Source organism: Callospermophilus lateralis, chromosome 4 (assembly GCF_048772815.1).
Source record: "Callospermophilus lateralis isolate mCalLat2 chromosome 4, mCalLat2.hap1, whole genome shotgun sequence".
Classification (NCBI taxonomy): Eukaryota; Metazoa; Chordata; class Mammalia; order Rodentia; family Sciuridae; genus Callospermophilus; species Callospermophilus lateralis.
Window position 1 is genome coordinate 132,440,284 of NC_135308.1, and position 13,515 is coordinate 132,453,798.

Here is a 13,515-nt window from a genome sequence, read left to right on the forward strand (position 1 = left end):
GAATGATTCCCAGTTTACCTACCTCTTCTGAAGACTTGGCTATAAATTAGAGATGGCCATGAATTTCTTATGGGTTAATTTTATTAGAGTGGCTCACAGAAATGGAGAAAATGGATTATTCACTAGTGCAAATTTATTACAAAGATTTTTTTATTTTTTAAATAAATTTTTAATATTTATTTATTTATTTTAATTCATTCTGATTTAGTTATACATGATTATAGAATGCATTTTGACATATTGTACACAGATGGAGCACAACTTCTCATTCCTCTAGCTGTACATGGTACAGAGTCACACCGCTCATGTAATTATACATGTATATAGGGTAGTAATGTCCATCTCATTTCATCATTCTTACTACCCCCATACCTCCTCCCCTCCCCTCTGCCCAATCCAAAGTTCCTACATTCTTCTCTAACACCCCCCCCACCCCCGATTATGGATCAGCATCTGTTTACCAGAGAAAACATTTGGGCTTTGGTTTTGGGGGTTTGGCTTAATTCGCTTAGCATTATATTCTCTAGCTCTGTTTATTTACCTACAAATTTTATAATTTCATTCTTCTTTGGGGCTGAGTAATGTTTCTTTGTGTATCTATACCACATTTTCTTTATTTATTAGTCTGTTGAAGGGAGTCTGTTAGGATAGCTGGTGCAAATATCCACAACAGAGACATCTCTGAGTCGAGCAATATGGCAGAGAACATCTGTCAGGCCGCCCTTCTGCAAGACGCAGCAGCCTGCTGGAAAAAAGTTCTTCACTATAGTCATGTACAATGGAGTAGTCAAAAATTAACCCATCTGGTCCTGTGATTGTTACTTGAGGTCTTTGTTGTGGTTTTGGTAGTTAGGGACTCTTTGGGGGTTGGCCTAATGGGAAGTCATGCCTGGGTGGGAAGATGCTGATTTACAAAATTGGAGTTACTTTGGCATAAGGACGGACCTAACAGCATCTAGAATGGTTCCACAGTTTAGCTGTTGTGAAATGAGCTGCTATAAATATTGATGTGACTGCATCATTGTAGTATCCTGATTCTAAGTCCTTTGGGTTTAAAATGAGGAGTGGGATAGCTGGGTCAAATGGTGGTTCCATTCCAAGTTTTCTGAGGAATCTCCATACTGCTTTCCATAATGGTTGCACCAATTTGCAGTCCCACTAGCAATTTATGAGTGTGCCTTTTTTCACCCTTGCCAATACTTACTGTTGCTTGTATTCTTGATAATTGCCATTTTGACTGGATGAGATAAAATCACTGTACTGTCATGTGTAACTAAGTAAAACAAAACAAAGCAAAACAAAACAAAAAAGAAGTCAATACTTCAAGGATGGCTCTAAATATTTGAATTATCACTATCAAAATCTAAGACCCTAGAGTTTTATGATTACCTTTTAAGACTATTAGAACCTTAAAAAATTATTAAAGAAATGAATGTGAATATGCGAAAAAAAAATTACTGTTGCTTTGTAGTATAGCTTGAAAATGGTAGTATCATGGCTTTACATATCTTCTTTGTACTTGTGATTGAGTTAGGAATTTTTGATGGTCTCATATGAATTTTAAGATTGATATTTTTATATGTATGAGAAATATAAATGGAATTTTGATAAGGGTTCTATAGAATCTATAAATTACTTTGAGTAGTGTGGTAATTTTAATCACATTAATGCTTCCAATGCATGAAAATGGGATGTCTCCCATTTTTAACTATCCTTTCAATTTATACCTTTAAGTTTCTGATCATGATGAATATGGTAATTAGCTTTATTTACCTCTTCCACATGTGTTAATAAATCATAATACCACTTCGTGTGTAATCTGTCAATAAACAAAAAAAGGCACAGGAAAAAAAAAAGAATTGGGTGATCATCATAGATTAAATTTATTGAATGTCAAAAAAAAATCTTACAACCAGAGAATTGAAATGTTGCATTCCATTTGTGTACGATGAATTGAAATGCATTCTGCTGTAATGTACAACTAAGTAGAACAAATAAAAAAAAAAAGAAAGAAACAAAAGAAAATAAAAAAAAATCTTAGAGTAGTTTTGATTTGCATTTTTCTAATGGCTAGAGGTGTTGAACATCTTTTCATAAATTGGTTGATCAATTGTATTTCTACAAAGATAATTTAAAGGAACTGCCAGGTGAAGAGATACATGGGAGAGGGTGGAAAGCAATGTCTGTCCTACTGGAGTTGTACAGCTGCACCTCCCTCCTGTCACATATATGTATTCTTATTCACCAATCCAGAAGCACCTTGAATCCCATAGTGCAGGAATTTTTATTAAGACTTATTATACAGGCATAATCATTTAACTTCCAGCCCATTTCTCCTTCCTGGAGAATCAGGTGGGGGTTTAGGGTGAGTGGCCAAAGGTTCCAAGCTTCCAATCATGTGTTGGTGTTTCTGATGATCTACTCCTATCCAGGAACCCACAAAGAGTGGCCTCATTACAACAAAAGATGTTCCTGTCACTGAGGAAATTCCTAGGGATTAGTACCTCTGTGTTAGGTATCAGGCTTAAAAGAGAAAATGTTAGAACAAAATGTTCTTTGAGCCCCTCCATTACTCAGAAAATTAAAAGATTTTAAGAGCTCTGTGCCAGGAAATGTTCATAAAGGGATGTGTGTGTGTGTGTGTGTGTGTGTGTGTGTGTGTGTGTGTGTGTGTGATTTATATATTATATATTTGTAATATATGTAATCAGAAATATATTACTTGTAACATATTATAAAATATTGTAACATAAACCACAATATCACCATTTATATATTTAAATAGATGTGCACATATAATGTATATCCACATAAAGTAATAGAGTGATGCAATAATTAAAGGTCCTGGTAAGTCCTTCAGGTGTCATTCAGTAGAATAACAGTTCTGAGCAGTTATATTATGACACATTGTAGAAGGTGATGGATTTTGTTCTGAATAATTTGTCACTAAAAGTAAATACAAAAGTATGAATATAGTTTACTAAAGCCATAACAGTGTAATTCTCACTTGCTTATTCCTATGTGCTTTCTTAAGGGAGGTTTCCAGGAATGGCTGGTGGAGTTTGTGGGTGTGTGAGTATGTAGAAACCTGTATGTGGCTGTTTTTATATTTCTGTGTTTTGTAGTTGGAAATAGTGTTGATCGCCATTGGGTGGGATACTGTTTGCTTTCTGTATCCCCTCACTAGGCTCCTATTTCTGAGTTGTGGTAGTAGTAGCATAGTTTAATAGGAAAACAAAGTAAATTAGCTGGATACTGATCCCACACTGTGGAATAGCAGCAGAATGTTCTTTGATTCGTGGTATACAAATGGAGCACAGTTTTTCACTTCTCTGGATGTACATGAAGAAGGGTCACACCATTTGTGAAATCATACACATACCTAGGATAATGATGTCCATCTCATTCTACCATCTTTCCTATCCCCATTCCCCCTCCTCAGCCCTCCCTCCCCTTTACCGAATCAAAGTTCCTCCACTCATCCCATGCCCCCCTTTATTATGGATTAGCATGAACTTATCAGAGAAAACATTTAGCCTTTGGTTTTTTGGGGATTAGCTTGCTTCACTTAGCATGGTATTCTCTGACTCCAACCATTTATCTATAAATACCATAATTTTATTATTTTTTATTACTAAGTAATATTCCATTGTATTTATATATATATATACATATATATGTATATATATATAATCACAGTTTCTTTGTCCGTTCATCTAATAAAGGGCATCTATGTTGGTTCCACAGTTTGGCTGTTGTGAATTGTGCTGCTATAAACATCAATGTGCTGCATCTCCATAGTACACTGTTTTTAAGTACTTCAGGTATAGACAGAGGAGTGAGCTAGCTGGGTCAAATGGTGGTTTCATTCCAAGTATTTTATGGAATCCCCATACTACATTCCAGATTGATTGCACAAATTTACAGTCCCACTAGCAATGTATGAGTGTGTCTTTTCCCCACATCCTCACCAACACTTGTTGCTGCTTGTATTCTCAATAACTGCCATTCTCACTGGAGAGAGATAAAATCTTAGAGTAGTTTTGATTTGCTTTTTTTTAATTACTAGTGATGTTGAACATTTCTTCATAATATTTATTGATCAATTATATATCTTCTGTGAAGTATCTGTTCAGTTCCTTAACCCATTTTTTGATTGGGTTTTTGTTTGTTTTGGTGTTAAGTTTTTTGAGTTCTTTAGATATCCTGGAGATTAGTGCTCTATCTGATGTGCATGTGGTAAAAATATGGTAGGGTGGAGGTTTCATTGTTGTTTTTCATGAGTTTCAACAATATTGTCTTCTGTATGGTTTTAAATAATTAGTGGCATTCCTTTTTCTTGGTTTCTGAACCACTACCCATGTCTAGACACCTATCAATACACACAATGTATGTTGTATATGTATATGTTGTGCTTGTTGTAAGGGGTTTGTTCAGCCTGTGGCTCTTCCATAATACTTGCTTATAGGAAATGCTGATTTAATATCAAAGACACAATGAAAAAATCTGCTAAACATTTTTTCTTCACCATTTTCTTAATTACTGTTTCCCTAAAATTGTGATAGTTGAAACTGTAAATTTAATTAAAGATAATATTATCTCCCAACAATCCTGACCCCTTCATAGAAATTAGTGATTTGTTTACCTGATTGACTTATATGGTCAGTTGGTTTATTATTTTATATATTCTCAGGAGAGTTGTCTTTTCATCCTTATTATTTGGCAGTTAGTTTTTACTAAACAAATAGTGGTCATATGTCCTCCACCCATCCCCAGAAATAATGTTCTACATGTCCAATTTCTATCTAGGAGATTATAGGACTCATTTCTTTTAATAACAGTCCAGTGAGCAGACAAAGACCACTGTCTTTGAGTACTGATGCATGTTTTTAAGGCTTCATACTATTGTTTTGTCAATGAACAAGGGTTTTACTACCCAGTTTATTGTGGCATTGATAAATGAACCAGTTCCTTCTTTTCCATCCTTAAAAATTTAAGAGGAAGAAAATTCAGAGCCCCTTTTTATTTGTATATAAAATCTTTATATATTTTTTTTACCAAACAATAGCTTATATTTTGCATCTTTCTTTTATTATCCTCTTCTGCAAGTTCTTTGTATATTATTTTCTGGAGATGATTTAAAGAATGACCATGTTTTCTTAGCCTGTGTATATTAACAAAACTTACTATTTGTCATTCATAGCTCTTCATTCTGTTGCATATTACCTGTGTGTATCAAATAATAGTTAACATTTGCTTCAAACTTATACCTAACTACTATAATAGCTACTTTGTATGTGTTGGCTCAGATAATTCAATAATCTTTTGAAATAGCTTTTATCTTTTTTTAAAAAAATTATAGATTTTATTTTCTAGAGCAGTTGTAGGTTTAAAAAAATTAAGCAGAAAGTACAGAGTTTCCATATTCCTCCCTACCTTCCCACCACCAAACACACAGTTTCAAACCCTATTATAATCAACTTGAGTTAGTGTTCTATATTTGTTGTCAACTGATAAGACAATTAAAGTCCATAGTTTGTATTTTGCCTTACTCTTTGGTGTTGTATATTTATTCTATGGGTTTAGACACATATATGAAATGTATCCACTATAATAATGTCACACAAAGTGCTTTCACTACCCTAATAGTCCCCTGTACTACACCTATCCTCTTTTTTGTATAGAGAAAATTACAGCTGAGAGATTTAATAAATTCTCCAAAAGTCACATAGTTAAAACAAGTGTGTAAGCTGCTCCACTTGTCTAGCATCTCTGCTCATAACTCATACATAGCCTGCCTGATTCTTTAAATTTATTGACTCATTTGGAGAATTCTTCCTTGGTAAGATTATTGCCTAAGTCTTGATAACTTTATTAAAGTAAACATAAGGGAAACATTACCTTTGACATTAAAATGTGGGAAATATTGAATGTATTTTTTGTAGTTTTAATTGTTGGATAGTTGATAAGAATTATGAATTAGAGGGAAGTTTTTCAATGGAATAACATTATTTAAAAGATAGAAGAAATGCAGAAGTCCATTAGTTCATTGTTTGTTTATCACTGTTTATAGGTGGTAGGTGTGGTAGGCTGGTCTCTAGCTGTTAGAACAATGAGTGAATGAAGGAGGCAGTAACAAAGTGATTTTTTTTTTTTAATGAATGAACAAAAAAGTAAAGATATGGAGAAATGAATGAGTGTTGTGGAATGTAGCATACTTATCACACACATCTTTAACTTTGGAAAATTCATCACTGTAACAGTAATTTTAAAAATATTTGTGAAGAAAGAAAGAAAATGCCTGAAATTCATATGATGGATAGTGTGTAAATTAGAAGCAATAAGCAGGTGAGATCATTTCTTTTTACCACAGTGGCTTTTGGACATCAACCTCAGTGTCCTGCTGCCACTTATATTCAGCATAGATCTTCAACCATAGCCGATGAGAGCTCTCCAGGAAGTTCCTCTTAGACTGTTCTCCCACTTCAAGCCACCTCTTTATGTTATTCTGGATGTTGTTGTGGCTCAGAATCCATAACCAAATAAAGAATGTATAGTTTTACAATCTGCCTGGATTACACTGTTTGATGAAAAAACTCAAATGTATTGCAGGTGAACCTTCCCCTTATTTTTAAATTTGTTTTCTTGTGAGTGTTACGATGATCCCGATTAAAACTGTAGTGAGGCAGGAGACTTCACAGGAGATTACATTCTGGATCAGTATAATTTTCAGTAGCAATAAGGAGTAGCTGTTTCAGATCCAATGAATTGTGATCTTATTTCCTCATTTGATAAGGATGTGATTAGAAGTATGTAATGAGGACAAACTCCTATTACAAGAAAAAAAAAGAAGGAATCACATGAAAACAAATGATGTTTTCTTATTCTTTTGATTCCTATGAATCCTTTTTTTTTTTTTTTTTAACTTTTCTTTTACTTCTCTGGTCTCTTCCTTTTCTTCTCTTTCTAGCACTGACACCTCTATCTTAATGTTTTCCAGGATTCAGACCTCCATCTTTATTCTCACATATTCTCCTTCAACATCTTCATTTAGATAAAAATAAAACTCTTCTTTTTCAATGATGGTCATCAGTGGACATGAGTCTGCTCATTTGTGCCCTGAAGGTGAAGAATCCCTCATGATTCATTTCTGAATCATCCATATTCTCTGTTTTTCAAGGGTCGAAAGAGTGAGGCTGAAAAGTTCTTCTTGAAGGCTATCGAGCTGGATCCCACCAAAGGAAACTGTTACATGCATTATGGTGAGTGGCTGATCATTTTTTCTAAGTTCCCCACATTTGCTCTTAACGTGGGTATAAGATTTACTGACATTTTGGGGTGCAGATATAGCCTCGGGCTACATTCTCTTCTTCACAAAGTAGTCACATTAAAGCCTCCTTATCCATTGTATTTCCCTGCAGTAATTTTCATAGAATTTCAATGGGGAAGGCAATTTCACAGTTGTTTGTTTCAAGTTCAGTGTGGAGTTTACACGAGATCTCATAAGGAAAGCATCTAGCTCCCTGCCTGATGCGTAGTTTATAATAAAAATATTAGCTTCCTTTTCACTCTGAATGATATTGTCTTAGTCATTGAGCATGCCACTTTGAAATTTTGGAAGTTTACATTTTGACCAAAAAGTCTTGCTCTCTGGAAGATTGAATGCCTCTGAGTGAGGCCAAGGATAAAACTATAATGGGTATAAAGGATAGCTGTCTCATCCCATCTAGCCTTGGCCTTCATCAGTCCAGAATGAGCTTACACAACAACTCTGTCACACTCCACTCTATCATTAGTAGTGAGTCATATGTTTAGTGAGGCACAGTATATAGCTGGTTTGGTGTTGGGTAAGATGTGCTTATTTCTACCAGACTTGGAATGGCTTTCAAGGAGCCAAAAAAACATTCACTTTTGCTGATCTCTTGGAAAAAAAAAAAAAAAAAAGTTTTCCTTTTATCGCTATTGGCTTTGATGTCTTAGTTATTATCAAGCAGTAAACTTAAAAGTGGACGGAAATCAAATCTTAAGGAAATAAAACTAATATGCTTGTATAATATTTAATTCCTTCTCCCAGTTTCCAGCTAGTAAAAATAAATCAGTGGCAGGCTGCATGTGCAGAAGAATGGAAATAATAAAATGGAGGAAACACTTAACCAACCACAAGAGCATTTTTAAACTTAGATTATTGTGTGTATACGTCTATAAAGTTAGGGTTGTGATGCTTTATCTTCCTAACATAATGTAGGATGTAATACCATGTAATGAATTATATAAACACTCCTGATTTTGTTTCACAATACAATTTTATTGCTGTGTTAAGATAGCAGTCGAGTAATTTAAGTTTGCTTCAGAATTTATTTTTATTTTCACAAGTTTTTGCATATGAAATATTTTAAATTAGGATTTTCTCATGGTTACTGTTTGTGGTAGCTCCATGATTATTTTCTCTCAGTGCTAAAAAGACCTCTTGCTGTTACATTTTAGAAAATAGGATTACCCCCCCCCCATCTTTTTGCCTATATTTCCTTGGTTTCAAATTAATTCCACTTACTGCATCCTCTAAGCTTTCTATGAAAACATTGTTATGTAATATGTAGGTATTTTCACAGTAAATTTCTTGAAACTTCATCATTGATGCATTTGAATTGCAATTGTTAAAAATCACCTTTATATCAATTTTAATAGTTGGCCCCTTATTTTTCTGGCTTGTCCATCCTTACCTACTTCTTCTAATTTTTATACTATTTCATGTTCTTGAAATTTCTTTTTGTAGTGTGGTGGTAGGTAATATTTTTCTCATGAGGACATTTTTAAAATTTATTTTGTCAGAAAGTGTAAAAATCTTTTTAATGTATTATTTGTATGATAGTGATAACATGTCTTTAAATGCAGATATGAAAATTGTTCTTAGTGCCTCAGAATATTTTAAATTTGGATGCATATATACATTATTAGTATATTTTCTCAGAGAAGAATGTATAATTCAGTATAAATGTATGGAATGCAATTTTATGAAAGTTTACAACTTTCAGCATTTTTTTCTACTTTGTAATCAGATATGTAGAGAACTCAAAACATGGTGTCAAAGGGAGGATTGGTCACAGTAAAGAATCTACAATTGGACAGTAAGCTCATAACTGAGTGCTTAATAACCCTTGCTTACTATGCTTGGGTTATAAAAAAAATGTACATTTTAAAGAATTATTCTCATTTTAGAAAATTCATTTCAAATAATTAAATGTCAGAATTATAACAGTTTTAAAAATTAATTTCTCTATGTACACACAAGTAGACTAAAATCTAGGGAAATGAAGATGACTTAACCAAATTAGTTGTAGGTGAATAAATTTTGGACCCTATTTCATTGCTTTTTATTCTATAACATAAATTCTGTTTGTTTTCACAATACCAGTAGAGAGGCAGGCAAATAGCAGACATTTCAATCAGTAGGTTCTTGTGTGCAGTTTTAGAATATCAAATTCTTGTGTGATGACTTCACTTAAAATTCTTAGGGAAAGGTCTTTATTTTGATATGTGTAAGATGTGCCTATTAGGTGCAAGCCTCTATTTTCAGAAAGTAAGTAGTAAGTAGTGCTATACAGTAACTAAACAGGACAATGGCATCTTTAGAAGGTGAAAAGTAGAAAATGGAGTACTTCTTGAGACAAGATGTTCAAGGCAAATGGCTATGAGTGTGTAGTATTTGAGATCTCAGAACTTCAGGCATCTACTTCAAGAGCCAGACTTAGAAAAATAGAAAGTTCACTGTTCAAACAAGAACAAGCTATGTTCACAGCAGAGAAAGAAGTTTCATGTGACTAGAACATATTGAATCATAGGGGAAAGTGGGAGTAGATAAGGCTGTAGAGAGAGCAGAGGTAAAGCCCATACATGTGGACCAAACTAAGGAATTTTCTATTAAGAGTAATAGAAAAGATCACAAGGAGAAGAGAGGGTTATAGGAAAACTCTTTAGAGAGCTATTTTCTGTTTTAGGTAAGAGGTAATGGTAGCTTCCACTTTGGAACGATTGCATAATAGTAAGTATTTATATTGAAGTTACACATTTACCTCCTTTAGAAGATTCTAAATTGAGACTAGGGAGGACCTGTTTTCCATTTTTGTATCATCAATATCTAGCGTGTTGCCATACTCACAGTAATGTGCAATAAATATTTATTGAGCTCGGTTAGGAATAGCCTCCATTCTAGAACTGGATCTGGGATACAAAATTCACTTCTGAAAGAATGCTTCATTTGAATTTTTTTTATTATTCCATGCCCAAGAAATTATATACTATGATTCTTATATCAGCTCATTGCCAACTTACTGCCTATATATATTCTTAGGGTGTTTATACCCACAGTTTGAATAAAAACACTTCTTCGGTTTAAAAATAAATGTTTAAATGAAATATATGTGTTTTGAGTCTTTTTAAAATGCTTTTTTGCAAATGCCAATGAAAATGCCAGAGTGAGCAAATTTTGTTTTATGAGAAATTTACTCTCTTGGGTGATTATGTGCTTTTAGTTTGCTTGTTAATGATACAAGTGACTTGGAAAATACCATACGGTTGGGACTAAACAGAGGGAATTATAGGAATTTATATTGGCTGCAGTAGTGATTGGAAGATGATATTTTAAAATGTTATCACTTACTTGTGTTTTGAATCCACGGGTTTTGCATCTGGAGAAAGGAACTACATCTCAGAGAGACCTTCCCTGCCTTTTCCCTTCAGGTAGACTTGCTGATTGGTTCCAAGAGTTTGTTAGCTTTATATAGTCTCTGGAGGAAAAATGGAGTCTCTGGAATTTAGATTTCCTTGTCTTTAAATTTAAAAGCTTAATCTGGGCTCTCAAAATGTTTTCCAGTATTCAGATTTCAGGTTGTCTCTAATATGTATTATTTTTTTTTCACTATTTTGTCAAAAATTTTAAGGAATGTGTAGAAAATAGTTTTCAAACCATAGTATAATGTTGTAATCATATGTTGTCAGGCTTACAGTATATTCCATGTCCATGTGATATCAATCAAGAAAAGACTTAATGAAATTTAGTTTATAAATCTGTGTGAGCATTTGATGTCTTGATGTCTCATGTGGTTCTATAATTCTATGGCTACCCTACTCTTGAGAAGAGAGCTTCTGCCCAAAAGAATCAAGATCAATACAAGTCCCTCCTTTAAAAAAGTCCAAGAAAAACAACATTTAATAATGTAGAATATGTTATACATCTTTTCTTTAGGTATATAGTAGTAAATGTGAAGTAGATTAAGACAACTTAACTATTAAATATTTGGTAAAAGGTACCCACTATGAATATATCCAGGCAGTTGGGAATTTATTAGATTTTTAAAACAGAAGTATAAAATTTTGAAAGAGCAGGGGATATAGGTCAGTGATAGAGTGCTTGCCTAGCATGTGTGAGGCCCTGGGTTCAATGCACAGTAATTCGGGGGCGGGGGGTGGGGGGCAGGGAGGAAGGTGCTATTGGAACAAAGCCTTCTTTTATGTGGATCTTAATAAGTAACTTTTTCTCCCATCTACCTTTTAACTAAGAGTAAAGCTTGGACTCTCATTGTCTTCTCTACTGGGGTTCTCTGGGGCATGTTTTTTTGTTTGTTTGTTTGTTTGTTTTGTTTGTTTTGTTTGTTTTTGTTTTTGTTTTTATTTCCAAGGGTTTGGCTGTAAAGTCATGAGTCTTAAATTTTTTGAAGTCTCCAGCTCCATATTTATCAAGCACCGTACTAAATACAGGAACACAGCAGGGAAAAGACAAGTTCCAATAGAGATGGCAAAATGGTATGGAAGGCACAAATTATAAAACTCATGATTTAATTACAGTTATTTTTAAAAAGGAGAAACAGCATAATTTAGGGGCCTCCATGTGTGGGGTTTTATGTAGGAAAAATTCACCCAATGAGCTCACATTGGCCAAATATTTGAATGATGAATAGCTGTTCCCCAAAATGTAGAAATGGGGATGCCATGAGCATTAATTCAGAGGATGCTTAAGGTAGAAGACAGCATGTATCTGGAAAATATTTCAAGGAAAGAGCCAAGAAGGCAGCTAGATGTGGCTGTTTAGAAGGAAGAGCATCTGAATTAGGAGAGCTGCCAGATTATGAAAAGACTACTCACGGAAGAGTTCCAAATGTGGTGTTTATAAGGATATTAGAAAAATTCAGACATTGCCAACAGTGAGAGGGTTGATCTCAACAACCATCAAATCCTTTCCAAAACTGAGGCTTAGTTATTAAATCATTCTTTCTTGTGAGCCCACAGAAAGTATGGAATTTTTAAAAACTGTAATCATCCAGATTTTTATTGATTGGCTCTATGGTCAAATTTAAAATCCTGAGAACATCTTATTTATCAAATACTTTGCCTTCTACCCAGTGTTTCTTTTTTTTCTTTTTTACCTCTGATCTTTTTTGATCATGATTTAATACCTATGAGGCTATAATGGATCCCAGTTACATTTGACTAATAAAACAGAAGTTCAGAATGTTTAAGTGATTTCCTGGATCAGAAATTTCCTGGCCAGGCATGGTTGTGCAGGTCTGTAATCCCAGCACCTGTGGAAGCTGAGGTAGGAGGGTCACGAGTTCAAAGCAAGGCGCAAAGCAACTCAGTAAGACCCTATCTCTAAATAAAATATAAAATAGGGCTGTGGATGTGGCTCAGTGGTCAAGTGCCCCTGAGTTCAATCCCTAGTATCAAAAGGAAAAAAAAAAAATTCCTAAGTAATTAGTAGAGGAACAAGTTGAGAAATCCAACTTTTAAGTTTAGAACTTTTTAATGAGATAGCCTGTGTTTTTCTCTACGGTGGTTTACATATCATTTCAATTTCATTTTAAAAAGTAAGCTCTGGGGGAAATGTTAAAAAATTGGGTTGAACCTTTCAGCCATGAACACCAAAAGAGAAGGTTTGAAATACTCCATAACTTGAATAAGAGAGAGGCCTGTGGTTGATTAATTCATAGTTAAAACAAGTTAGAAGATGGATATGGAGTGAGATCATGTGGTATCATTTTATTTTCAGTCACTTCAGAAGCAATAATTTTTAAAATTAAATAATGAACAAAATTATGGTCTTGCCTTGATTAAAAATGAAAATGATTTTGGGTGACTCTTTGCAAAATTACATCGAGACTAAAATTATGCTAAATGATATGGAAAAAAATGTGTATTTTTAAATATCAGTCCCTTTATTGCTCCAATTACAGCATAGGCAGTTCACAGAAGTACAGTCAGATTAGGAGTTTCATAAATGTTGTTTCAAACTATTTCATGTCTCACCCTATTAAAATACATGTTGCATACCAATAAGATTTATTCTTCATGCCTGTGAGATATTTTCCGAAGCATTTTAGAATTAAAACTTTCCCATGTTTAAAATGGGAAGAAAAAGAGCAGAGACTTTCTAAGTTTAAAAAAAAAAAAGAAGGAAAAATTAAAGGATTAATAATGTGTTTCCAAAAAATACAATTAAAAGACAATAAGCAATAAACTACT

At 33.8% G+C, this 13,515-nt stretch overlaps 1 protein-coding gene across 1 annotated transcript in view; it reads left to right on the top strand.

Moving 5' to 3' along the window:
* Nucleotides 1-13,515, top strand: part of Tmtc2 (transmembrane O-mannosyltransferase targeting cadherins 2) — a 375,266-nt gene that overhangs the window by 291,292 nt on the left and 70,459 nt on the right. Inside the window, exon 9 of the mRNA XM_076854913.1 lies at nucleotides 7,181-7,262. Within this exon, the coding sequence (XP_076711028.1) occupies nucleotides 7,181-7,262 (82 nt within the window). The remainder of the gene's footprint in view (nucleotides 1-7,180; nucleotides 7,263-13,515) is intronic.